This window comes from Eschrichtius robustus, chromosome 2, assembly GCF_028021215.1.
Source record: "Eschrichtius robustus isolate mEscRob2 chromosome 2, mEscRob2.pri, whole genome shotgun sequence".
NCBI classification, from domain to species: domain Eukaryota; kingdom Metazoa; phylum Chordata; class Mammalia; order Artiodactyla; family Eschrichtiidae; genus Eschrichtius; species Eschrichtius robustus.
The window spans coordinates 79838404-79865183 of NC_090825.1; the positions used below are offsets into that span (position 1 = coordinate 79838404).

Genomic DNA, 26780 nt, shown 5'->3' on the forward strand with positions numbered 1-26780 from the left:
AGTTCATATGTCAACTGTCTATAACCAAACAAATAGAAAAAGGAATTAATGTTAATCTCTGGTAATAACTGACATACTGGATAGATTTAGTACAGTTTGGGATAAAACACAAGCAATCAGATCACAATCTTCCTCCAAGATAATGAACAAAACCTACCAAGTACAGAATCCTGGGCTAGAAAGTTGGGAAAACGAAAAGTTTAAGCGGCAGTCCCTATCTTTAAAAGGCTATTTGATGTAGTAAACATAAAGAATGAATTCTGTGAAGAAAAGGTTAAATGTGTTAAACATTCTCATAGCAAAAGGTAGAAAACAAATTAATTTATAGTTTCAACTTGTTTTCAAGTTTACATTTTATGTTCTATCATCTCAGGGGAATGTAAATTAATTACCACTAAACTATGATAAAATACAATTTACTAAAAAATAAGATCAGTAATTGCTTCTCTGAGAAAATTATTGAGTCTTTTATGGTTCCTTAGTAATAAATCTGAAATAGCAAATTCTCACAATCTTTCCTAGCCTCTATACACACACATGTGAAAGCAATTAATAGTTCAATGAGAAACTATCTCATTCTCCAGAACTTATTTTCAGTCCAAAGTAGTCTAGAGATGGTCTGTACTAAATAAATGATTGTATAAATTACTATTACCCAAAAGGCCATTTGTTCACTTGGTGTTTACATTTGAATTGTTGAAAACCAGGGCACTAAATTTGTGAAATACATGGTAGACTCAGCTTTTGATGTAATTTCATCTGGCTTCATGAGAAACAACAGGTAATGTAATATACACCAACACACAGCAAAACTCAAGCTTCATGTTCTCTTGCTGTAATTTTCAGAAATACCACCAGATGGAGGTATTACTCTAAGAAAATCCTGCAATATCAAAAAGTAATCCCTTTCTAAAAGTAATTTCTCCTTTTCGAGAGCAAGAAGTTTCTACATGGAAATACAGACATAAAAGTTTTCAAGAAGACTTTTGATTCCAAAAGATATAAATTAAAATGCTTAAGGTGTGAACAAACATATGCCTATTTTTAAAATCTGGGAATCTAGTGGAATATATGTTTTTCTACATTTCTGCCACAATTTCTACCCTCTAGACACCTGGTTCAAGAACAGCATAGTGTCTTTTAATTAAAAAACAAAAACAAAATTTACCATACTGTATTTTACTTGGGTCCCTTGAAACTTCAACAAGAATATCAGAGAAGATATTTTTCCTGACACACAATTTTATTTTTCCTTTAACCCACTAGGCAAGAGACGTTTTTCATTTATTCAGTAAACCTTACTGAGAACTTTCATTCGTTAGGCACTGGGAAGACTGAGATGAGACAAAGTCCTTACCATTAAAAGAACTTCTAACCTGTTATGGAGAGACAGTCATGTCAACCAATAAATACCACTCTGGGCATATTTAAGATAACTGAACTAGGAGTATGGGGAGCACTGAAGACACAAACAAGTCAGGTACAGTAATCACAGAACATTTAGAAGAAAGTGAAGATGAACTAATCCCTTAGGAAAGAAGAATTAAGCAGATGGGTATCATTTTAATTGCTTACAAGCTTCTTGAGGGTACTGTTTATTTTTCCCAGCATACCTTACACAGGTGGGCGCTCAGTAAATACCTGAAAAGTAAATGGACGGATGATTGAATTTGGGAACTATCATGCGCCTATATTGTTAATTATATCTTGATTAGTCATAAAGTAGCTAGTCAAAATTCCTTGTTAATAAATCAAAATTCTTAAGTGAAGGTATGAATCTTCCTTTCATACTCTCTACGCAAAAGTTGGCTGGAGATAAAAGCTAACAGCCTGAGCCTAGACTGCTCTAAAGGCATAGGTTTATTATTAGAATGTCTTCACCTTAGGTATTAAAAGTATAAAGTATTTATTTTATTTAGTTGTTTATAGCAGGATTAAGAATAGACAAAGAATTAGTAAGGAATGTTTTACATACTGCCATAGAATGAACTACAGGATATAGTTAGGTAAAAAGAGCAATATGCAAAAGTGTTTATAGTATGCTTCCTTTGTATATGAAGGGGGAAATGTTTACACATAGGTGCTTATGCTTCTGAAAAAAGCAATAATGGCAGCATAAAACAACAATTAAATTAAAAATGGTTACCTACAAAGGGAGGGGAGGGAAGAAAGTAGAGGGAACAAGGATAGAAATGAGTTGTCAGGTTCTGAACCATGTAAATGCTTTACATAATTTATTTAAAAAGGAAATCCTGGGCTTCCCGGGTGGCGCAGTGGTTGAGAATCTCCCTGCCAGTGCAGGGGACACGGGTTCGAGCCCTGGTCTGGGAAGATCCCACGTGCCCCGGAGCAACTAGGCCCGTGAGCCACAACTACTGAGCCTGCGCGTCTGGAGCCTGTGCTCCGCCACAAGAGAGGCCGCGATAGTGAGAGGCCCGCGCACCGCGATGAAGAGTGGCCCCCGCTTGCCACAACTGGAGAAAGCCCTGACACAGAAACGAAGACCCAACACAGCCACAAATAAATATAAAATAAATAAATAAATAAATAAAAGATTATAATAACCCTTAAAAAAAAAAGGAAATCCTAACAACTGAGAGAAAATATATATAGGTTCAGAGGGGGGAAAAATCTATATTCAGACATAAAATTCTGAGCGAAAATAGGTGAAAAGCCTCTCCCTAATGAAGTAATTCTATTTCAGCCCACTGCTGCATATGCTCCTTTCTAGAATAAAAATTAAACATGGCCTAACTTGATAAGGTTTCAGTGTTTCTGTAACAAAGGTCAAACACCTATGAGGTGCAGGAATTTGTCTCTGCCAACCTATCTCCAGCCACTTTCCCACTTAAACCCTTAGTTTTAGTGATGGCAAACTACTTGTAATTCTCTGAGAGCGAGTTTCTCTTCCCAGTTCCTGCTTTTGCATAATTACTTGCCTTTTTTTTCCCACTATATAATTTCTACTTGCGCCTCACTTCATGGGTACTTCTCCAACAAATCTCTCTTGACTCCAACATTAAATCACCTGAACATTAAATCAGGAATACTTACCTCAGCACTCCCACAGCATCCTGTACCTATTACTATCTTGCCCATACACATATCATGTAATAATCACTGTAGTTTTCTGTTTTCTTTTGTTTTTTGGTATCCTACCTTTGGTATTCTACCATATGTTCCTGGAGTGCTGGAATTTTTACTTGTTCTTTGTATGCTGAGCACTAAATGAAGGGCTCAATATATGTTTGGTGGGTGGATGATGTATACATAAGCAAACAAATCAAAGATACATACGGATACAACGTCTCATATAAAATTCACAAATCGAGTTTGACTATAAAAAATATTTCTAAGCTCCAATTAACATTTTATTTACTTAGGTAGTAATCAATAGCACTGATTTTTTAATACAACATAAGTATCTGTATACCACTTAAGAGTTATCCTTATTACTTATATTAAATCTCACTAGCCCAACAGTAATAAGGTGGTAGATTATTAAAAACACTGAATTCTTTTCCTCATCTTCCTCAATTTACCAAAAAAAAAACCCACCACCATGTTTATGGGTACTTTGATAAAATTATAGTTTTCTTAGGGTAAATTAAGTAGAAATACAACATTTAAACATAAAATAGCAATTCAAATTAAAGTTTCTTTTCAAGCTTGTTTCTATGCTCAATTTCAAATATAAACAAGAGAGGAATACAATGAATTACCATTTATCTAACAACCAGCTTCGCAATTAACAACTCATACCAATCTTGTTTCAAATAATCCAGCTTCCCATAAACACACAATCTCAAACATGTTAAAATTTCATCCATAAATACTTTAGTACTCATATGTAAAAACAAACAACAAAAAAACCCCTACTATTTTTAAACATCCACAAAATGAGTATCATTTTTAAAACAAAATCACTTATTCCTTAATGTTAAATATGATATTATTATTAAATAGTATTAAATATCCAGTTTAGTTTATCTCTTTAGTTGATTTTGTTTCTTCATAGACTGGAAATCCAAACACAGTTCATACACTGCAACTGAATCACATATTTCTTAAGTCTCTTTCATTAACCTGACAGTTCCCTCTCCCTCTTTTTTTTCCCCTTGCAATTTATTTTGTGGAATAAATTAGGCAGTTTTTCCTGCAGACATTTCCTGCTTTCCAGATTTTACTGACTGCATCTCTGTGGTATTATTTGACAGATTTTTCTGTCCCTTGTATTTCTTGTAAACTGTTAGATCTAGAGGCTCAGATTTAAATTCAGTTCTTCTTGGCAAGAATGTATTTTAAGAGTTGTTGTGGACTTCTATTAGAAAAAACAATGTTTGGTTGTCTCTTTTTGTATGAGGTTGTTTGATCTGTGTGTTCAGGTTATTTTTAGCCTTATCCTTCCATTATACAGTTCCTCATACCCCTACAGGGACTTCATCCACTATTTATTTAGAGGCAGTAAAATGGTGATATTATATCATTCTTTATTTACCCATTATATCATTTATTCACTAGTAGGTGGAATACTTCTTCTATAAGGAGAAAATTTCCCTCACCATATTTGTTAACTTTGAGGTACAGTTCATACAGGAAATGCACTTTCATTTCTTTTCCTTCTTTTCCAGCTTTCAAAATGAGTTAAATTGCTAGCATCCTTTCAAAGTAAGTAGACCAGTAATTTTCTAAGTCTCATTATGAACTCATGGAGTTGAAGTTATTTGATGAGTTTTAACAATCCATTATCATTGTTTATGCCCAAATTGTCCCCTCTTTAGCGAACAGGAAACCCTTTACTACTTCCTGAATCCTTTTCACAAGACCTCAAGTCGTCTTTGATAGCTTCCTCACTTTCTGGTCTGATGAGATGAACCACACTCATCTTGTATATTTCTTGCCTCAGACTGTAACTCAGGTATTTCATCAAAAAGCCCTGCTTCTGGGCTTCCCTGGTGGCGCAGTGGTTGAGAATCTGCCTGCCAATGCAGGGGACACGGGTTCGAGCCCTGGTCTGGGAAGATCCCACATGCCGAGGAGCAACTGGGCCCGTAAGCCACAGCTACTGAACCTGCGCGTCTGGAGCCTGTGCTCCGCAACAAGAGAGGCCGCGATAGTGAGAGGCCCACGCACCGCGATGAAGAGTGGCCCCCCGCTTGCCGCAACTAGAGAAAGCCCTCACACAGAAACGAAGACCCAACACAGCCAAAAATAAATAAATAAATTTATATTAAAAAAAAAAAAGCCCTGCTTCTGTTTAAGCTGGAAATTAAACTGCAATCTGAGTACTGGGTGAGCCTAATACTACTGGATTGGTCATTGTTTTTAAGATTTTTTTTTTAATAAGATGAGCTAGGATACGTGTATTTTTAGAGACAATACATTAAGGATTTACACTGTATTTCCAAGTAAATTTGTAGGTTTTTTACTTCTCTGATTTTATATTTATACCATCACTTGGGTTGAGTTTCTTGGTTCCAAATGACACTAATAAAATTATTTATTTGCTTTATCTTAGAATAGACATAACAGTTTCAAAATAGCAATAACATTGATTAACAATGTTAACTAAAAGTTAAGATGTCTTAACTTTTAGTTAAGATGTCTGAACTAAAAGTTAAGATTTCTTCACAATTCTTCTTGGCCTTCAGGAATACTCACCCCTACTATCAAATTATTGCTTTGAAGCCAACTAAAATAGTGATATTTTATTAGTGATATTAGTTTTGATCACCAAACTTCTGTATGGTCACTAATTTTGTTTAATTAGGGTCATTTGCTTTTTTTTTTTTCATTTTTAGGAACTGCTTTTTATTCACTTTGATTTAATGTTGCTTTATTATTTACTTGGATCCAACTTGAGAGCTACCAAAGTTATCATCAAAATCCAGCTTCCATCCTTGTCTCCTCTACACCATGACCTCTCTCCCCCTTCAGAAATTATTTTTTTAAGTTTTTCACTTATTTTCCCTTTTTCAATATAAGCAAATTATGAATAAGAGTATATTTATATTCCCCTTTCACAAATGATTATTAACATATTTATAATCTTATATAAATGTCACATTATACACACATTGTATCCTGGAGGTCATTCCATAGCAGTGTAGGGATATAGTCCCCTTTCCTTTATGCAACTGCATATACTCCATTTTGTAGATACACCATAGTTTCAACCTGGCCCTCAAAGATGAACCAGTCTTTTGATACCACAAACAATGACACAAAAAAATGACCCTCTGCATATATCTTTTTTGTATTTATGGCAGTGTATCTTCTTATTTGCTATTTATCAACCAATGTAAATATATCCCCTTTGAAGTTTTAAATTTACAATCACCTAGCACCCAGGTCTTGATTCCTAAATACAAATCCACACTTAAGTAAACTAGAAGTCCTTTGAGAAATGGCAGATTCTAAGGCTGGGACAGGGAAGGCACCAGATGAACCTAAACAAGCTTGCTGTGCCAAAAAGCAAAATACTAAAGAGAAAAGAAGAAAAAACAGGATATGGGAGCCAACTTGAAGGGGCTTCCATCAGCTCAATCTGATTTGAGCATCAAAACAGACAGTAAAGGATTATTACCTAGTAAATAAAACAGGAATCCTCAAGTCCATGCTGATGATAGGTAGGTAGGTAGAAAGACAGACAGACAGATGGCAGATGACAGGCTGAAAGAATTCTGAATGCCAACTGGTAAATGTGGACAGGGTGGCAGTGTTAGAAAATTACCATTTTGCAATCATCATAGAAAACACTGGTTCAGGCAAAAATCATCAAAAGATGCTAAATCTAGGGGGAGAGTTTGATGAGTAAGGTATTTGCACAGTCTCAAAGTATCTTCTCACAAATTGCTTATTAGCTGTATTAATGGATAAATTAGAAACTACAGTGGAAAAACCAGATATCACACTGTCCTGGTGATCAAAACTAATATCACCAATAGGGACAGACAGACATGAGCCTCCAGATTTGATACCTTTGTGAAAGACATATCATCACTCACACAGTCCTCCAGCCAGGGGATGCAGAGTGAAGGGGATGCATAAATTGCATCAAATCATAAGTAAACATAAGACAAACCTAAATTGAGAGATATATTCTATAAAATAACTAGCCTATAGCCTTCAAAATGCTAATGTCATGAAAGACAAAGAAAGAGGAACTGTTTCAGATTAAAGGAGATTAAAGAGACATGACAGCCAAATCCAATTTTAGACTGAACCCTGTACTGAAAGATGACTGGGATGATTGACCAAACTGGAATACAGAATAAAGATTAAAGTATTATATTAACGTAAATTTTCGTGAATATAATAACTATACAGGGCTTATATAAGGGAATTCCTTGGTTCTTAAAAATATATATACTGAAGTTTTAAAAGCATAAATGGATATGATTTTTTCAACCTACTCTCAAATTATTCAGGAAAAATAAATACATATTACATAAATATCATGTATATAAACATATATGTATAAAAAGAGAATAAAAGGGAAATGTGGCAAAAAGCTAAAAATCAGTGCATCCAGGCAGAAGCATATTACAGGAACTATTCTTGCAACTTTTCTGTAATTTGAAATTCTTACTTTTCTGTAATTTGAAATTAATTCAAAATTAAAATGTTAATAAACAAAAATAATTTTTTCCAATACCACAAGATTTTGTCACTAATATTCAATATTGTGGTATCTCATATTCAAGTAGTAAAAGGTACAAAGATGAGGAAATTTTAAAGCTGCAGAAGTCAAATGCATATGAAACAGGCAAGTAAGTAAACATTCAGTGGCATGAAAAATAAAAGTATCTAATATTCAGTCAATAAAATGGCCCAGCTGAATAGGTAAAAATATAAGAACTGCATAAAGCTTTTCCTTAAGAGATATGGAAAGATAAAAACACTAAGGAAGGGAAATTAAAGACCAGCTGTATACAACAGCTGCCTCAGAAACTGCTAGTCACCCAACTCAGCATGTCTTCTTTTCCTTAGTTAACAGAAATCCCAATGTTACGGTCTACACAGTATAAAAAAGTGTACAGCAACAACTCCTTGCAGCTAAGTATGGCTATTAGCTAAAAGTTCTGACAAATGAAACATAAGCAGAAATGTTGGGTTGTACTTCCCAGAAGGCTACTCAACCGGGCTGACTCAGCTAGGAGATGCTCCCTTGTCTGGCCCTTCTGATTTACCTTCAAAATTTCCAGCTGTCTAACAGTAGTAAAAGTGCTCAAAATTCACATCTGCACAGGTTCTGTTAGTATAAAAGCCAATATTCTTTTCCAATATTCCCAAGGTTATGGTAAGTGAATGTTCTTAATAACCTGAGTGACCATGAAAAATTAATATTCTGTTCTAAGACATTAAATCCATTTTTAAATTGTTTTATTCAAGTTAAGTTTTTAGGAGCTTTAGTGCAGCTATCGTCAATGGTTTACTTCCTCATGAGTTCCACATAACTAAAATGTATCTATGGATTAGCTCTGAGAAATGCTTTTCAAACTCTAACAAACATGAAGATGACCATCCCTCTCCAAGTTTTCAATTACATATGCCTTGGTCCCATCTCATAGCCTCTGGTGAAGCTAGCGCCTTGAGGAGTTTTAATGACTCACTTTTGTTCTTGGGATAAAATGACTAAAATCTGATCTCTGCCTACCTCTCCAATTTATCTTAGATATCTCTATTCTGCACCTGAGTCTCACTAACCTCCTTTAGCCCTTGAATTTGCCATGCTTTCTCACCTCATAGCCTTGGTATAAAGCAATTCTCCCTACCTGGAAAACTTGTTAATCTTCATCCCACCTTCTTCCCTAGTTTTAGACCTCTTCCCCTAGACTACATTAGACATCTAGCATGGTATCTGGCACTTAGTGTATGCTTAACATAAACTAGTATGAGCACAGGGGTGTTTTACTTAACAACTGTATCCCTACTTTCTGGCACTCTACCTGACATATTCTGAAAATATATTTGTGAATTAATAAATGGCTAATACTACCTCCTCATTACTTTTTTTCAAAAACACCATAAGCCTAAGTCTTCCACAGAAATTTTCTTGTTCTTACTCCCGGTTTCTCTGCCTCTACTTTTCTCTTTTGGGTTTTTTCTTCCTCCAAGTCATCTAACTTAAAACTGTTTTGGAGAAAATAATTTTAAGAAGAAATTTTTTCTTCCTTTTTTTTATTTTGAAGAATCAGACGATCTGAAAACACCAGGTCCACTTCCCACATGGTCACAATTGTCTATATCTAAGTAGCACTGGTTCCTTTTGATGAAGGATATGACCTCCAACTCACCAGTCGCCTCCCCTAAACAAATGTCTTATACCTGGACAGCTTCATTCATTTATGTTATCTGTTTGGCCCTTATGGCTCCTTTTCTCATTTATACTCCAATTAAGACAAAATTTTTAATATCTCTTTACAGCTTTCAAAATATTTTGGTAAAACGAATTCCATTTTATCCTCACCACCAAAAAATGTCCTTGAAGGCACATATAGGGAGACTTTATGAACTGTTTTCAGAGAAGACAACCCTTCTAAGGTCCCAGCTTTAAGGAGACTTAATTCTGTAGTCAAATACTAAGTTCCAGTCCCAATCCCAGCACCCTGTACAGAGGGCCTGTATCCTTCCAAATATCCTGCGTTGCCCTGTTTGCTCAGAGCTTACTGCTCTGACTTTGAGTTCCGTTCTGTTCCTGGCACATCAAAGTTTTCACTAAAGTTCAGCTGCACATCTACTTTTTTTTCCTTTGCTCTATATTATTTAGCATTTTCATGTGTTTGTGGGTAGGAAGTGCTTCAGAGTGAGAGTCTATGTTAGCTCAGCACAGCCTGTAACAGAATTGCAAGACCTCCTTTCTCTATACTCAACTTTCCACTCTTATCAGTCCTTTGAACTAAAGAAAACACTACTACCTATACTGAGTACTTGAAAATGATGTATTCTCAAGTGAATAAACAAAGATTCTTCTATGTTACAAGGAAAAACATGCTTTTTTATCACAGGAATTGGAAACTAGCCTGCAATGGAACATAAAGAAAGAATGAATAAAATAATGACCTTCTAAGAAAGTGGTAGCAATGGATAGCTGCTTTCCTTACCACCAGATCACTTACAGAAGAAACTGGCCCTGATAAATCTTGGAATAGATTGAAAAGTCAAAAGAAAGTAACACTGAAGTGGGTGTAGAAGTACTGAAGCGGAATGAAAAGAACATCTCAAAACAGTAGCACTAACGAAGAAGAAAAAAACACTGTGTATTTAAACATCATATGTAAATTAGACTACCTGTATCAAAGGCTTAAATCGACGATTTCATTTTAAAAACGTATCCATTTGTTTACTTCTTTCCTTCCTAATATGTAAAGATTTTCTTTCTAATATATCACATTTCCATAATTTTTCTTTCCTTTTTTTAAACTGGTAGAATTTAGATGAATTAGACTCTGGGGAGGAGGAGGGGAAGAGAAGTTATAGGATACATTGATAAAAGGTAAACTGATTTTACACAGATATTATAACAGAGGCTAGTGTGCCTGCCAATTACAGTAATAATTTATTAAGTTACAATAAATAGAACTGTATTTGCAATCAAAGAAATGTATTTATTGTTCTAAAGAACAAGCATACTGCACTAAATTCTCACTTTATGCCTTGCTCCCTTCCTCCTTAACTACTGCTTAATTGTCAATGCCATTCAAAAGGACTTCTTTGAGGGAGTTTCTGAAAGAATTTTTTGACAGACATTTGTGGGGAAATTCGGGACTAACTTAACTCAATGGTGTTCTGAAATTCAACTGACTTATTTTCTCCTCGCCTCCTAGCCCTTTTGTCTCATTATATGTATATATTTACACCCATTAGATAAGCCTCAGGTTTCTACCACTTGGAAATAATAAACATACTTACGGATTACTGTGAAGATTTAAAAAAATGTAAAGCATATTATCTGACATATACTAGGAGCTCAATATTAATAGCTATTAGAATTTTTAAAAATTGATTTTTTTTCCCTGAGTTCAAGATCAGAATCATTACTTCAAAATTTGTGTTAGGTGTTCTTTGGACTGTCATAATTATAAGTATAAATATATAAAATGTCTATGAATAAAACCTGTAGAGGCTTCCCTGGTGGCGCAGTGGTTGAGAATCTGCCTGCCAATGCAGGGGACACGGGTTCGAGCCCTGGTCTGGGAAGATCCTACATGCCCCGGAACAACTGGGCCCTTGTGCCACAACTACTGAGCCTGCGCGTCTGGAGCCTGTGCTCTGCAGCAAGAGAGGCCGCTACAGTGAGAGGCCCGCACACTGCGATGAAGAGTGGCCCCCGCTTGCCGCAACTAGAGAAAGCCCTCGCACAGAAACGAAGACCCAACACAGCCATAAATAAATAAATAAATAAATAAAAATTAAAAACAAAAAGACCTGTAGAAATACTAACATTTTCAAAACAAACTAATAAAAAAAGGAAGACATGGTGATTACTAACTGGTGCTATGTGCCAAACACTGGGTTCTCGTCTAATCCTTTCATTTTCATATAATAAACAAATAAACAAACTGAGGTTCAGAGAAGGCTAAGTGAAGAAAACAGAAACTAATATTATGAAGAATTGAAAGAAAATTCAGAAAAATGAAAGCCACTAATTTCTTAGGATGACAGGAGTGATTTTTTTTTTTTTTTTTTTTTTAAAGCAGAGGTTCGGGGGCTTCCCTGGTGGCGCAGTGGTTGAGAATCTGCCTGCTAATGCAGGGGACACGGGTTCGATAAATAAATATAAATATAAATAAATTAATTAATAAATTTAAAAAAAACAGAGGTTCTTTTTTTTAATTAATTAATTAATTTATTTATTTTTGGCTGTGTTGGGTCTTCGTTTCTGTGCGAGGGCTTTCTCTAGTTGTGGCAAGTGGGGGCCACTCTTCATCGCGGTGCGCGGGCCTCTCACTATCGCGGCCTCTCTTGTTGTGGGGCACAGGCTCCAGACGCGCAGGCTCAGTAGTTGTGGCTCACGGGCCTAGTTGCTCCGCGGCATGTGGGATCTTCCCAGACCAGGGCTCGAACCCGTGTCCCCTGCATTGGCAGGCAGATTCTCAACCACTGAGCCACCAGGGAAGCCCAGGAGTGATTTATTTTTAATATCCCTTTATGTTGTACCATATGAATGTTGTCTACTTGCCCCTCCCCACTCACCCAGTATCCACTGTGCTTGCCCTTTTGTATTACATAAGTGGCACTCCAGTTTTAAATGGCACATGCCCACCCAGCTAAAGATTAGATTTCCCAGCATCTCTTTCAGCTAAGCGTGGCTATGTGAACAGGTTTTGGCCAACGGATTATGGCTAGAAGTGATATGAAATTTCTACATCTTAGCCTTAAACATTAACTGGCTTGCCTTAAATCCTCCCCATTCCCATTTTCTTCCTGTTGACTGAAGATGGCAACCACTGGAGCAATAGAAGCCACATGTTACAGATAACAAAGCTGTCCTACTAGCCAGAGTACCTGGATAACCTCAAGAGGTAGAGCTCACTTACCTGATAATGAAAAGAAGTAACTAATTTTGAGACCCTGTGTTTTGAGGACTCTAGTATATATGGCACCTTAATTGGTTCTCTAACTGATATGCTATAATAATGTTTTTGCAATAAACACTTTTGAAATGACAAGTTTTATACATATGTAATTTGAATTCGTTTGCTCATCTCTTCAACTAACAAGTATTGAACAAGAGTTTCTAGCAGGGACAAAATGCCATGGGAAAAGTAAAACTTGCGAGAATCAAAGATACAAGGATGATAAAAAAAAGGAAAAAAAGATATAAGGACGGATCGGTTGTTGACTGAGGAACCGGAGGTAGGGCAAATGAAATTAGATGCAAGGCTTCATGGAGGGAGTAATTTTAGAGCTGGGTATTGGTGTATTCCCCACACTTTCCCTCTAGAAAACAGTTCTTCTCTGAAGCAACTGATAAAACTTCTCACCCTTTAAGATTACTCAAAAATATCCTATCCTTCACGTAACTTTCTCCAATTTCTCTAGGGACAGGTCATTGTTCCAGCCCATGTGTTCACAATATTTTGCTCATATGTTACTAATAATTCCTTCACAATATTACAAATTATGCTTATACACGTATCTCTCTTCTAACTACATCCTGGAATTCATTAAATTGGGGCCTTTAGTTATTTTTAGAGACCATTATCCACTTCAACAGAGCTAGAGAAACAATATGGAAATTAGCAGGTATTGAGCACTTACAACTTAAAAAAAATACAAATTAGTGGTCAAAGGCAATGGCTTTTAAACTTTTTGGATCATGACTTAAATAATAAATACATTTTATATCATGATGTAGTATACACATGCACACATGTAAAGTAACAAAAGTTTGATGAAGTAATACTCTACAAAAGGAACACTATTAGTTTACATTATTCTCTTCCATTAAAAAAAAATCCAGTTATGGTCCTCTAAGGTGTTGCAACCCACTATTTAAAATATATTAGCCTAGAAGCAGTCACTTAGAAAATGAGAAGGGTTCAGCTAGATGATAACTAAGATCAGATCACCTTCAAGTTCTATAAAATTACATTGTATTAAAATTTGTTATCCTTATATTTCACTACAGTCCATAAAATAACTATCAAAGGTTTGAGAAAATCTGGAAAGTATTCATCCTCATGGGTCTGAAAACCAGTTACGGCCTTTGTTAGGAACTAAAGAACACACACAACAGCTCCTTTCAGCATTCTAAATTACCAATCCAATGCAAAATTCTATCATAAACTCTTCTTAAAGCACAGTATTATTCTTAAAGTCTCTAACTGAATAAATGAGAATAAAACTGCTAGAAATAGATGCTAAGAAAGGTAACATTTAGCATGACTAATTTCAAAGATGACTGGGTTTAGTCATGCTGAATCTGAAGTAAAGACAGTAAACTCAAAAGTTTCTCTAATAAGCATTCAGGGAATCAGATGAGAAATAAGGACTATGTATACATACACTTCAAAGTCACTTAACAAGTTTCATAAAACATGTATGAAATTTGTTATAATATCAATGATATGATAAAACCCTCTAATTCTATTATTTATAATTATAAAAAGTAGGCAAAACTTAACGTTTATATTTTTTCCCCATTAGTATTACCTATCATGCGGAACACATGTCTAACACATGTAGAAATTATATAATGTTTCAAAACAATCCACAAAGTAATTGAGGGGAGGAGTAGTAGGTAGGATTTACAGATTAAACTAGATTGACCATGAGATGAAATATGTTGAAGCTAGATGACATATACACAAGGGTTCACTTTACTATTGTCACTACTTTTGCATGTTTGAAATTATCCACAATTTTAAAATTAGCACAAAGAATAAAATAAATGTCTACATTTAAAAGTTCAATCTTTAAAAGATTAATCATTTGATTAATTTGCTTTTTTAAAAAGGTTTTTAAAATATTTATATGCTTTTAAATTACTTTAATGAATACTCTCACAAGAAAACAAAGTTCCCAGCACTATATATTTTACTTTCTAACGAAATCATTTGTAATTTGGTATTTCATCACAGTCTGCATATACCCATGAGAGTGTGCTGCACGTAAGAACCTCCATCTACTGTGTCATTTAGTTAAAAAAAAAGTGAAATGATCAATGTAGTACAGTATGACTGAGATAAACTACTGCACACTAGGTCAAACCTTTGGTATAAAATACATGCTAAAACTGGAGTAAGGAGATTATTTACCTTTTCAGCTCTCATGTACCCCTAATTGTAATTCTTTTCTTATAAAATTTCCTTTCAGATCAAACTTCTTCCTTTTATTAATGTAATTCAGGATTTAGTAATTTAGAACTGGAAATACTGTAGTATTTGCATCAGATGGCAATCATCATATTATAATCTACCTCAAGCACAAAAACAAGAACAGCCTTCTTTGAGGGAATTTAGACTAACTCCACTCTTTTCCAATGGCCCCAATCCTTTACATAAAAACTCTTCAGCATAATGTATTGCCTTCTAACATCATTTTTCCTCGGTATAAAAAATTTTTCTTTGCTTTTTGCCTAAGCCTGTCAAAACACCTTACCACCATAAAAGCCACATAACAAGGACTTTCAACATGTGTAAAATTTAAGGTTACCAGAGGTTTTAAATGATCTCTCAAAAACAAACAAAAAAAAGCACAAAATTTCATTCTGATATTGGGTTTGATACAGAGATTAACCATCTGTCTTATGATCAAACTTCCTTGTCTCCTACCTTTGAACTGCTGCAGACTGTATCTCTCTGTATTTACCATACCCACCTGATACTCACACATTTAAGGTTTAGGTCTGTTTCTTTCTTGATTTTAAGTTTTAGAGAATGATCTCAAATTTTAGCATCTTATGATACTCATCACATAGTAGTTGCTCAATCATCTAAATTAAATAACTATCTGAGGACAGAGAACTGTATTTCTAAAAGCAGTAACAGGAGAGATGTGAAATAGCTAATGGGAATGGTTTTCATTAAAAAAAGTGCTCCCCACTATTTTTGTGCCTTATGCCACAGCTCTGATAGATACTGTAGACAGTGGATCCCATAAGCCAGTACTGTTTAGCCAGAACTTTGTGTGTCTCTGTATTTTAACCTCAATAACTGAAATCTCAATCTATCCACACCAAAGAAACTTTCAAATTCAGTTTAACATTTATTTAAAGTTGACTTCTAAGCAGTCACCTCATATCACAATGACAGATAATATACTCCTAATTATAAACAGCAATTTTCTCAGTCATTAATACACAAGAACTTGATTCTGGTACAAGAGATTCCTAGAGTCTCTCTCTGAAACCAGTGGGTCTGACCAGTCCATTCACATGGGTAATATACTCTCCCATGGGTGTCTCTTAATACTCGTAGTGTTTATTCAGCTATGCTTCCTTTTTTCCTCCTTCCTCCACCTGGGACTAAACCATACAAAAACTTCAATATGACACTAAACAAACCTCAGGGACAAGAACTGCGAAACTAAGATGTCCAACACATTCTCTGCACTAGGGAACTTGTACTTCTTTTACTGGGGGACTATGAATCCTGTGAAAACCTTCCTCTCCATCATGTTTCTCGGTATACATCATTTGTTCTTCTTTTCTTTCCAAACCACATCATTTCTGATCATTAAGATTACAAAAGTTCAAAAGCTCCATGAAGACTTCCCATATAGCCCATTACCTCACTCCAGTGATTTGCCCAATTCCATTTTCTTTCACCTCACCTGAATGCCTATACGACCCCATGAGTTTGAGTATAGTCACTTGATTGTGTATTTAAACTTGGCTATTCCATTATCACCTCTAGATCAAAATAATCTTTCTGCAACTTAATTTATAATTTCAAAACATGGCAAGATACTGAATGACTCCAGGTAAATAGTTTCATATATATGCATATAAATTTAATATGCCTATACATTTCCTTGGGAATTTTGTTAAAATGAAAATTCTGATTCAGTAGATCTGGGACACAGAGGGCAACTTTTAGGGTAAAGGAATCATTCTGTACAGTACTGGGGTGGAGGATAAATGATTCTATGCATTTGTCAAAACCCATGAAACTGTATATCACAGAGTAAATGTAATATATGCAAGTTTAAAACATAAACCCATGTGACTGGGCTTCCCTGGTGGCGCAGTGGTTAAGAATCTGCCTGCCAATGCAGGGGACACGGGTTCGAGCCCCGATCTGGGAGGATCCCACATGCTGCGGAGTGACTAGGCCCGTGAGCCACAATTGCTGAGCCTGCGCGTCTGGAGCCTGTGCTCCGCAACAAGAGAGGCCGCGACGGTGAGAGGCCCGTGCACCGCGATGAAGAGTGGCCCCCGCTCGCCGCAACTGGAGAAAGCCCTCGCACAGAAATGAAGACCCAACACAGCCAAAAATAAATATAAATAAATAAATAAATTTATTAAAAAAAAAAAAAACCCATGTGACTGAGGATCCCAGGATAGAATGCAAACTGATAAATGAATCTAACTATTACAAATTTATGACATAACCACACTGAAGGGGATGAGGGGAAGAAAGCTACCTTGAGTAACTTTGGAAATCAGTGTTCTGACTAGAAACCATAAGGCTAAATATAATAGGAACTGTACACTGTACATAAACACTGTATTTTAGTTGGTAAATCTGTTTCTTCTGGGGGTATAGCCTAAAAATTCTGAAACTACTTTACTTGTATACTGAGGTTGGAGTACATGCATGGTGGATGGCAGATGGTGGGAGCCAGGCTTCTCTCTATTAGAGATGGAAGTTACGAAAGTACAAGAAAGGAAGATTAGGATGAATCCTGTAGTATAGGATTAGAGTTGGAGACAACAGTACTAACTCATGTTTACCCTAACATGCACACAGATGGGGGCTTCCCTGGTGGCACAGTGGTTAAGAATCTGCCTGCCAATGCAGGGGACATGGGTTCGAGCCCTGGTCTGGGAAGATGCCACATGCCGTGGAGCAACTAAGCCCGTGAGCCATAACTACTGAGCCTGTGCTGTAGAGCCCACGAGCCACAACTACTGAGCCCATGTGCCGCAACTACTGAAGCCCGTGTGCCTAGAGCCCGCGCACCACAATGAGAAGCCCGCGCACCACAACGAAGAGTAGCCCCTGTTCACCGCAGCTAAAGAAAGCCCGCGTGCAGCAATGAGGACCCAACGCAGCCAAAAATAAATAAACAAACAAATAAATAAATAAAACTTTAAAAAATGTACACAGATGGACAGACACAGAAACAACTATAGATACACATGGTTTAGTATATATAAACATCTATAGATTGATATAACTCTGTCTGCTCTGTCTACTGAGAGGGCCTCGAAGCAGTGACATCTGAGTAGCAACCCAGCACCCAAATCTTGGTTTCTAATACCCCTTTCTCCAATAAAAGAAACCAGCGCTCTTTGGAGAAATGGTTGATTCTAGGGCAAAAGAATGGGAGGGTGTAAAAAGAACACAGAAGCCAACTTGAAAGAGTTCCCAATGGGCAAGGCTAAAACAATTTGAGAAAAATTAAAATTAACCTACTGGATTATAATCCAAAGAATAAAATATACATAATAAGTCCATGCTTATATAAGTGAATGATGGAATTAATGAGGGAGAAATTATTTCTTTATAGAAGAATTCCATTTAATACTATGTAGTTACTCCCTCCCAGCAGGAGATAGAACTTAATTCCCACCCATGCCACCACTCACCACATCCCTTGAGAGCTGGCTAGACATAGTGACTTACTTCCAAAGAATACAGTATGGAAAGAGAAAAACAGTAACTTTATAGTGGAGAAACCTGGCAAATACTATCTTGGTCAAATGATAAAGGTTAACATAATCAGTAATGTCAAGTGGATATTCTGCTCCCCATATGATGTGACCAGTAGAGCACTTCGTCTCTGTGATACTCTTTCTAAAAACTGGTAACTGATAACCCTGGTTTATCCTAGTAAAAAAAATCAGACAAAGCCAAATTGGGGGATGTTTTATAGGATACCTGGCCAGTACTTCTCAAGACTGTTAAAGAAATTAAGGAAAGACTTAGAAACTCTCACAGATCAGAGGACACTGGGGAGAGTTAACAACTGAATGCAACATGGTACCCTGGATGGAATCCTGGAATAGAAAGAGGGCATTAATGGAAAAACAATAAAATCCAAGTAAAATCTGAAATTTGGTTAATAGTTGTTTGATTTTTTTTAAGACGTTTAAAAAGGCTATAAATCTGGTTTCCCCTTCTGGAGAATGGGAAACATAGTACTAAATACATCACAGGAATTTTGGAAGGAATACCTACAATAAATTAATGTAATGCACCATGTACACCATGGCTCAGTCAGAGTAAGAGCTCAGTAATTACCGGTTGCCATTATTACTGTGAAATGAAACGTACCCAGCTTCTTGCTTGCATGGCCTATGACACAGTTCTCTGGGGGGTTCCCAGAAAATAAAAAGCATGTGTAATAAACTCAATAACAACAAGTAGCAAGGTGGTGAATGACTCCATGCAAACAGCTTCATATATATGCATATGAATTTATTATGAATACATATCACTTGGGAATCTTGTTAAAAAGAAGATTCTGATTCAGGAGGTCTGGGATGAGGTCCAAGGTTGAACATTACAAACAAGCTCCCAGGTGATGCCAATGCTGCTAGACCAAGTACCACAACTGGAGCTATAAGTTTTCTACTTCTGTAATGTTTTAAAATTTTTCATAAAAAATACAAAAAAAAAAAGTTTTCTCCATCAAACTTTATGTCTTCGCCACAAATACTCATATTTTTAAACACAGAACTGTACCAGCTATAACCCACAAGTCATCAATATCTTAAATAAGCCATGACTTAATCAGTATAAAAAAGGGGCAACTACACATTAATATTTGCCCCCACATTATCTCATGCCTGTGAAGATAAAAGTAATGTCTTTCAAAGTCAAATCACATACAATTCTCTTATCTTTACCAATTAAAAATTAGTCTAAATACACTACAGTAATCTGGATTAACCACAACTTTCAGAAGTCCCGGGAAAATTTTAATTCCGTGAATTCTGTTTGGAGAGAGTAACCTATTACCAAAGCTCCTGATTAACAGTTTATTGAGTTTTCAAAGCATAAAAAATGATCTTAATAAATGATCTGAGATTCAGTAGCATGTACAAGATATTTGAGGAAAGAAAAAACTAGTAGGAAAAGATGAAGAAAGTACATACTGAATCAAGAAATAGGGATTAACAAAAAAGTGAGATGTAAAACAGTCATACTTTCCTACAATTAATGACATCACAGTTAATTTTAAAAACCAGTTTCTTTAACTCAATGATTTCTAGACATTCTGGCTTTGTGATTTCACATTTTCCTGTCTTCCTTAAAATGCTTCTTCGCAAAAACTTTTGAAATGTAAGAATAAATTGAACCTTTTTAAAAAAACTCTGAGGACTTCCCTGGTGGCGCAGTGGTTAAGAATCCGCCTGCCAATGCAGGGGACATGGGGTTTGATCCCTAGTCTGGGAAGATCCCACATGCCATGGAGCAACCAAGCCCATGCACCACAACTATTGAGCCTGCACTCTAGAGCCCGTGCGCCACAACCACTGAAGCCCGCACGCCTATAGCCTGTGCTCCACAACAAGAGAAGACACCGCAATAAGAAGCCCGTGCACCACAATGAAGAGTAGCCCCCGCTCACTGCAACTAGAGAAAGCCCGTGCACAGCAACGAAGACCCAATGCAGCCAAAAATAAAAATTAATTAATTAATTTTAAAAACTCTGAGATAACATCAAAGTAAGCTCAGAAAATACCATTCTATTGCCTTTAAAAAATGTTCAATTTCATTTATTAAAAGAAACTGATTTTGATGGCAAGAGATCTTGCTGGTATGTGTATACATAAAAGCAATGTTTCCAAAACTGGTATACCATAGAAGTCTTTGATAGGGTACTAACAGATATATGGTGAAATATGCAGCCCTGTCTTCAAATTAACTTTGACTTGGTGTTCCTTAAATTTAACAGGTCATTTCGACTATCTGGCTTTTTTCTCAAAGCCTTTAAAAAGTGTTTAGTGACTCTGAATTTCTAAAAATGAGATTTTCATTTAGAACATTTCCATCGATCATATTTCCTACTCACTGCCTACTCAAAACACTTCAAAAGTTGAGACCCAAAGATTCTTGAAGCATAAAACAATTAAAATATTTTCAGTAAGCCAAGGAAATTTAATTGCAACAGACTTCCTCTAAGTAAATATAAAATTTACACACATATATTTAAAACATATTTATATTTGGTCAAGCACTGTTAATGCTATAAAAAGCTATAATATATCAAGGAAAAGAATTCTTTTAGGGACTTCCCTGGTGGTCCAGTGGTTAACAGTCCACCTTCCAGTGCAGGGGACACGGGTTCGATACGTGTCAGGGAACTAGGGTCCCACATGCCGCAGGGCAACTAAGCCTGTGTGCCACAACTACTGAGCCCGTGTACCACAACTAGAGAGCCTGTGCCAGAACTACTGAGTCCATGCACTCTAGAGCCCACATGCCACAACCAGAGAGAAGCCCTCGCGCCGCAACGAAGATCCCGCGTACCGCAACTAAGACCCGATGCAGCCAAATAAATAATTTTTTTTTTAATTCTTTTAGAATCAGGTCAATATAGCTCAGTTGCCAGCTCTAGATCAATTCTAAGTAGGTAAGACTGTTACAACACATCACCAAAATTTCCTTCACTCTGTGATAATTTTTCATAAGCATACTATATAGACTAATTAAAGCAATTAAAATAAATTCTCAAATTTACATGGACAAATTTACATTATTGAAAATTTAATCTACAGGCAAGCAGAGAAATTACTTCTGAGTATTAAGCATTTATCAGTCATCCAAAAATTAGTAAAATGTAACCATGTATTTCTGGTCTTTACCCACAAATCTATTTCTGGAGCAAATCATCATTCAAGTTAACTTTAAAATAAAAAAGGTCTAACCAGGCTTTGAAAAACTTCATTACAAATAACAACAGAAATCTACACAGCTGGGAACTGATGCTTTGAAATCTTCCAATAGTATCTTCAGAAAGCTTAACTTCAGTTATATAATAAACTTTGTGCTAACTTGAAATTGAGGTACAGGTGCATCCTGACACACGTTTCTTAGTAAATAAGTTTCAAAATTGTCAGTTACAACATAGCCAAAGAGACGTTCTCCCGTGTATTCTTCTTCCTTTCTGTCAATGGTTATGGAAAGGTTTTCACATCAAAAGAATCAAAAAAGACACTTTTGAGTAGAAAGCTAATCATACCAACTAAAAATGCCAAATGACTTCTTGCTTAATTCTACTTCATTTCATAAATTTCCATGAAGGAAAAAAAGGAAATCTGAAGCAAAAATACATGTAAAAATTCTAGCCAATAACAATCAAATTTTACAGCATATATCAATTTTAAAAACAAGCATAGGGCTTCCCTGGGGGCCCAGTGGTTAAGAATCCACCTGCCAATGCAGGGGACACGGGTTCAATCCCTGGTCCGGGAAGACCCCACATGCCACGGAGCAACTAAGCCTGTGCACCACAACTACTGAGCCCATGCTCTACAGCACGCTAGCCACAAGTACTGAGCCCACGCGCCACAACTACTGAAGCCCGGGCGCCTAGAGCCTGTGCTCCGCAACAAGAGAAGCCACTGCAATGAGAAGCCCGCGCACCGCAAGGAAGAGTAGCCCCCGCTCGCCGCAACTAGAGAAAGCCCGCGCGCAGCAACGAAGACCCAACACAGCCAAAAAAAAAAAAAAAAAATTAATTAATTAAAAAAAAAAGATGTGTGCTTTATTAAAAAAAAAAGCATATTTCTCCCCTCATCACTCTATATTAATATTCATAGTTATGGTGACTTTTGGTTTTTGCAAGAAAATCCCTGTATCTATAAAGTTCACCTCACTCTTTTAACTAAGCACAATCTCCCTTCTCTGTACTGCCTTGTTATGAAAGCTTTTGGTATGGGGGCACTGAGGCTTAGTAACTTCGGTAGAGCAAAGGAAAAGGACAGCATAACAGCAGAAAGGAAGAAAATGAAAGGAAAACAGAAGCAGGTCTCCCTTCTTCAGATAAACACCAAGGCAGTTGCAAGAACTAGATAACCTGACAGCTACAATTCTCAGAAGTACATAAAATCTATATGGTGTAAATAATGACTCAGAATAATTGGAGAATATACTTTGCAATTATTTAAAATGAGTATGCATTGTAAAAGATTCAAGTAGATTTGATTTCACAGGGTTTAATTTTTTTCATCTCTACTATAACAAATTTGATTTACGACTCCCCCTTTGCTTTACATATGGCAGCAAAATACATAAAAGATTACTGGAAAAGGTAAGGGGTCAGAATATAACAGCATGTGATCTCTCTACATGTTCAACCAGAAGATTTACTCTCAAGAGCCTTATTTCCTATTCCGTGGGTAGTTAGGCTCCTGCGTTTCCCCTAGATATTTCTACCTATTAACCATTTCATTGTTCACTAATGAACAAGAGAATGTGGACAATGTGACTCTCCTATTCACTTACTCCAGTCAATATACCTGTAGAGATTGGAATCAAAGCTGAAATTCAAAGGTATTCTAGTTTAGCCCTTCAACTTTGGCACTTCCAGTTAAACTCTGTTGTTAAATACTTTGTATATTAAGTAGTAGGCTGAAACTTCAAAATCGTTTAATTCAACTCTCCTTATTTTACAGTTCAGAAGTCATTCAGAGAACTAGTTAGTGCAGAGACAGGTCAACTCAGGTTTTGTAACTCCTAGACCAATACTTGTTTACTAAATCATTCTGCTTCCCATAACTGCTCCTTGTTTTCTATGATGTTCTTGTTATCCAAACTGTCTGCCTGTGAAACTGATAAACTAAAGTATACCTAGCATAACCAGAAAATCCCAAGCCTCAGGTCAAATACATATCCCACTGCTTCATTTTCTATCCAACATTTTCCTGAAGCCCTCTTAACTGCCAAAACTTTCCTGTTCCTTGTCCTTCACATTTCTCCATCACTGTAATTAATGTTTCAGTTATGTATTATTCTATGTTATATAAAATCTGATGATAATTATAATAATACAGAGTGCTCATTATATCAGGAACTATTTTAAAACCTTTACAGGTAGCATTTCATTTAATCCTCAACTTCAAATAAGATAAATAATACTATAATCCCCATTTTATAAATACAAAAATCAAAGTCTCAGAGGTTAAAAAATTAGCCCTAATTCACACAGCTAATAAGTACAACTGGGTAAGTAATCAGGCAGTCTAACCCCAATGTCCATATTCCTGACCTCTCTATATGATAAGCATATATAACTACATGGGATTGCATTATTAACGTGGCTGGTAACTTAAAACTGGGGGGCTACAGAAGAATTTTAAAAGTCTTTGTATTTGAAGAGGTTTCTTACACATTAAAATAGCTTAACATGGCTTACTCCCATAAACCATATCTTCTTTGCAAAGACATGGCCCACGTAAGAACTCTTAACTCAGTCATATATAACTAAAACTCAAATTTGAAAAGGTAATGGGGGAAAAAAGTGTTGCAGCAATACTCTAACAAATGTCCAGATCAGCAGTGTCCAAAAGAACCTTTGCCATGATAGAAATGTTTTCTATTTTTCTCTATTCATCACGGTAGACACTAGCCACATGTGACTATTCGGCACTTGAAATGTGTCTAATGTGACTGAGTACTGAATTTTGAATATTTTGTAATTTAAACTAATTTAAATTTAAATAGCCACATGTGGCTACTGACTACTACATTGGACAGCACAGGTATAGAAGGCAAAATGCCAGAAAAAAATGAGTAAAGAAATTCTTATTGTCTTTATTTGAAGAGTGCAGTAACAGTCAAATCAATTTAAATGTCTTCCTTTACTTGCTCTAGTTTCAATTATTAACCCAAACAATATAAATCTCCAAAGAGATTTAATCCCAAACTTTCTATATTTAAATTTCTCTCTGTGCATCTCAATGGAAAAAAATAATTAAACTCTGTATTTTCAACAAAGCTTTATTTATTAGAAACTTTTTAATGTTTGGAGAGCTAACAGTGAATCTGAATCTGAAAACTCTGCCACCTATTAGAAAAACTAAAAAGAGTCACATAAGTTTTAAATTGTTTTCATAATAAAAACTTGATAATAAAGTACTTACCTTGACTCTCCACTACTGTTTCTAACACTTTCTTCATCACTGTGTCCATTCATTGTAAATATCAAGAAGTTTTAAAATAAAATATAAATCTTCCCAGTTTAAAAGATGAATATAAATACTGACTCCTCTTTGAATATCAAAAATTCACAGATGAATTTTCTTCAACATTCACAGGTTTCCTGGGACCCTTTTGACTCACCTAAAAAAAAAAAAAAATTAAGAAAGTGAGAAAATTTCCTGTAGACAAAAAGATAAATAAGTCTATTTGGAACTTACACAAATCTATCTACGCCAATTAGATTAGAGGTGGTAAGGAAGCGGTAGGGGTCTTTTTCTCAAAATACCTAGGCTTCTATTAACTACATTCTTGACTACTTACTAGAGTTTAACACACCACTGCTTATTTTTGACAGAAAAAATTAAAATATTTGTGGAGTGATAGAACTTTTAGACTAATTGCAACTGTGTGTATATATCACACATTATAGACAAAAAACTAAAGCAAAATGGTAGTATGTAACATATACCTACGTTCCAAGAATAGAAAATAGAGTCTTATTACATACTTGGCCAAACAAATGAAATAAGGGGGGAAAAGGTTACCTTAATCAAGCACTAATTCCTATCACGAAGGACTTCGTATGCCAGAGCGAGGGGAAGTGTTGAAAATGCTCACATGAGAACAGGAGAGTAAAAGTGTATCATATAATCTTAGCCAAAAAAATGTACAGGTCAAAATAAATGTGTCCTTTCACAGGTAAACCGATAGTGCAGTTTTAAGTTTAAATAATACAGTATATATCCAGTTTGGACAAGCAGAGATTCCTCTGGGGGAAAAAGGTAACAGAATATATACACTATGATTTTTTAAGTAAGGGGTTTGGGGCAGAAATCATGGACCAAGACACAACATTTCCACCTTTCAACATATCAGCACAACACTGGAGAGTCACCTACAAGCCACCCACTAATAAACAAAGGAGATCTCTGGCAGGGGAGGGAGAGGAAGAAGCGGGGGAAGGAGACGTCAGATCCTTCCCCAGCCAGAAAGTACCGATACAGACGACTGAGAGCAGAGCTGTCCTCCGACCTCAGCAAAGAGAATTTACTCCTACGATTATTTCCATTCCACAAAAAAAGAGAAAAAAGAGGCGGGGGGAAATAGGCTGCTGCCAACTTAATCATAGCAAACTCTGCATCTAGATCGGGATTTTAATTCTCCAGAAACTACCGTCCAGTAGACTTAGCAAGAACTGTTATCTAAAAATTATTTCACGCAACATTTATTCCTAATGTTAAATATTAATTCCAACTAGCCAAAGAGATTAACTATTAAACAATTAGATCTTAAAAATCTAGGTACTCTAACAAACTGCCTCTCTTTCCCGAAAGTCTCTCTTCATTGAGAAAGTTCACTCCTCTTTTCGTTCTTTCCTTTTCACCTCCCTTTCGCCCCTCAAAATGGCTTTCTCTGTACTTTGTAACTTCCTTTCTCCTCCTCATTTTCCTTCTCAGAGTTAAGTCCTCTTTCTGAGACCCTTCTTACAACCGTAAGTTCTGAAGCTCCAAGCACCCGCAGTTCTCTCCTGCCTTTCACACGTCTTAACAATGATTCTTCCCTAAATCGTTAAACCTCTTCAATTCGCCTTTTCTTTGCCCCGTCTTTTATGTTGCTTTCCTCCTGCTAAGTTTTCAAGCGGTTCTCGAAAGGAGGTTGGAAACCTTCCTCCCCCGTCCGTCGCAGCTTCGCTCCAATCAGCCTGCCACCCGGACGCACCCCCCCACCCCCATCCCTCCCAGGGCCTCCATCCCGGTCCCGGAGTCTCCCTTCCCGCCTCAAACTTCCTACAGACCCACCCCGCGCCCTCCCGGGCTCGCCCGGGCTGCTGCCCCCTCCCCCTCCCCGCCGCTCCCCACGTGCTGGGAGCCCGGGTGGCGGCGGGACCCACGCACCGGCCAAGCGCACCACTCGCGTCTCGCAGCTTTCCCTTCGCGGCCCGGGCGGCCCCAGACC

At 36.5% G+C, this 26780-nt stretch overlaps 1 protein-coding gene across 2 annotated transcripts in view; it reads right to left on the reverse strand.

The window, feature by feature from the left end:
• Positions 1-26780, reverse strand: part of CHD1 (chromodomain helicase DNA binding protein 1) — an 85196-nt gene that overhangs the window by 57730 nt on the left and 686 nt on the right. For both annotated transcript variants that reach the window (XM_068535677.1, XM_068535678.1), the window contains exon 2: positions 24767-24965. In XM_068535677.1, the coding sequence (XP_068391778.1) occupies positions 24767-24819 (53 nt within the window). In that variant the 5' untranslated portion in view covers positions 24820-24965. The remainder of the gene's footprint in view (positions 1-24766; positions 24966-26780) is intronic.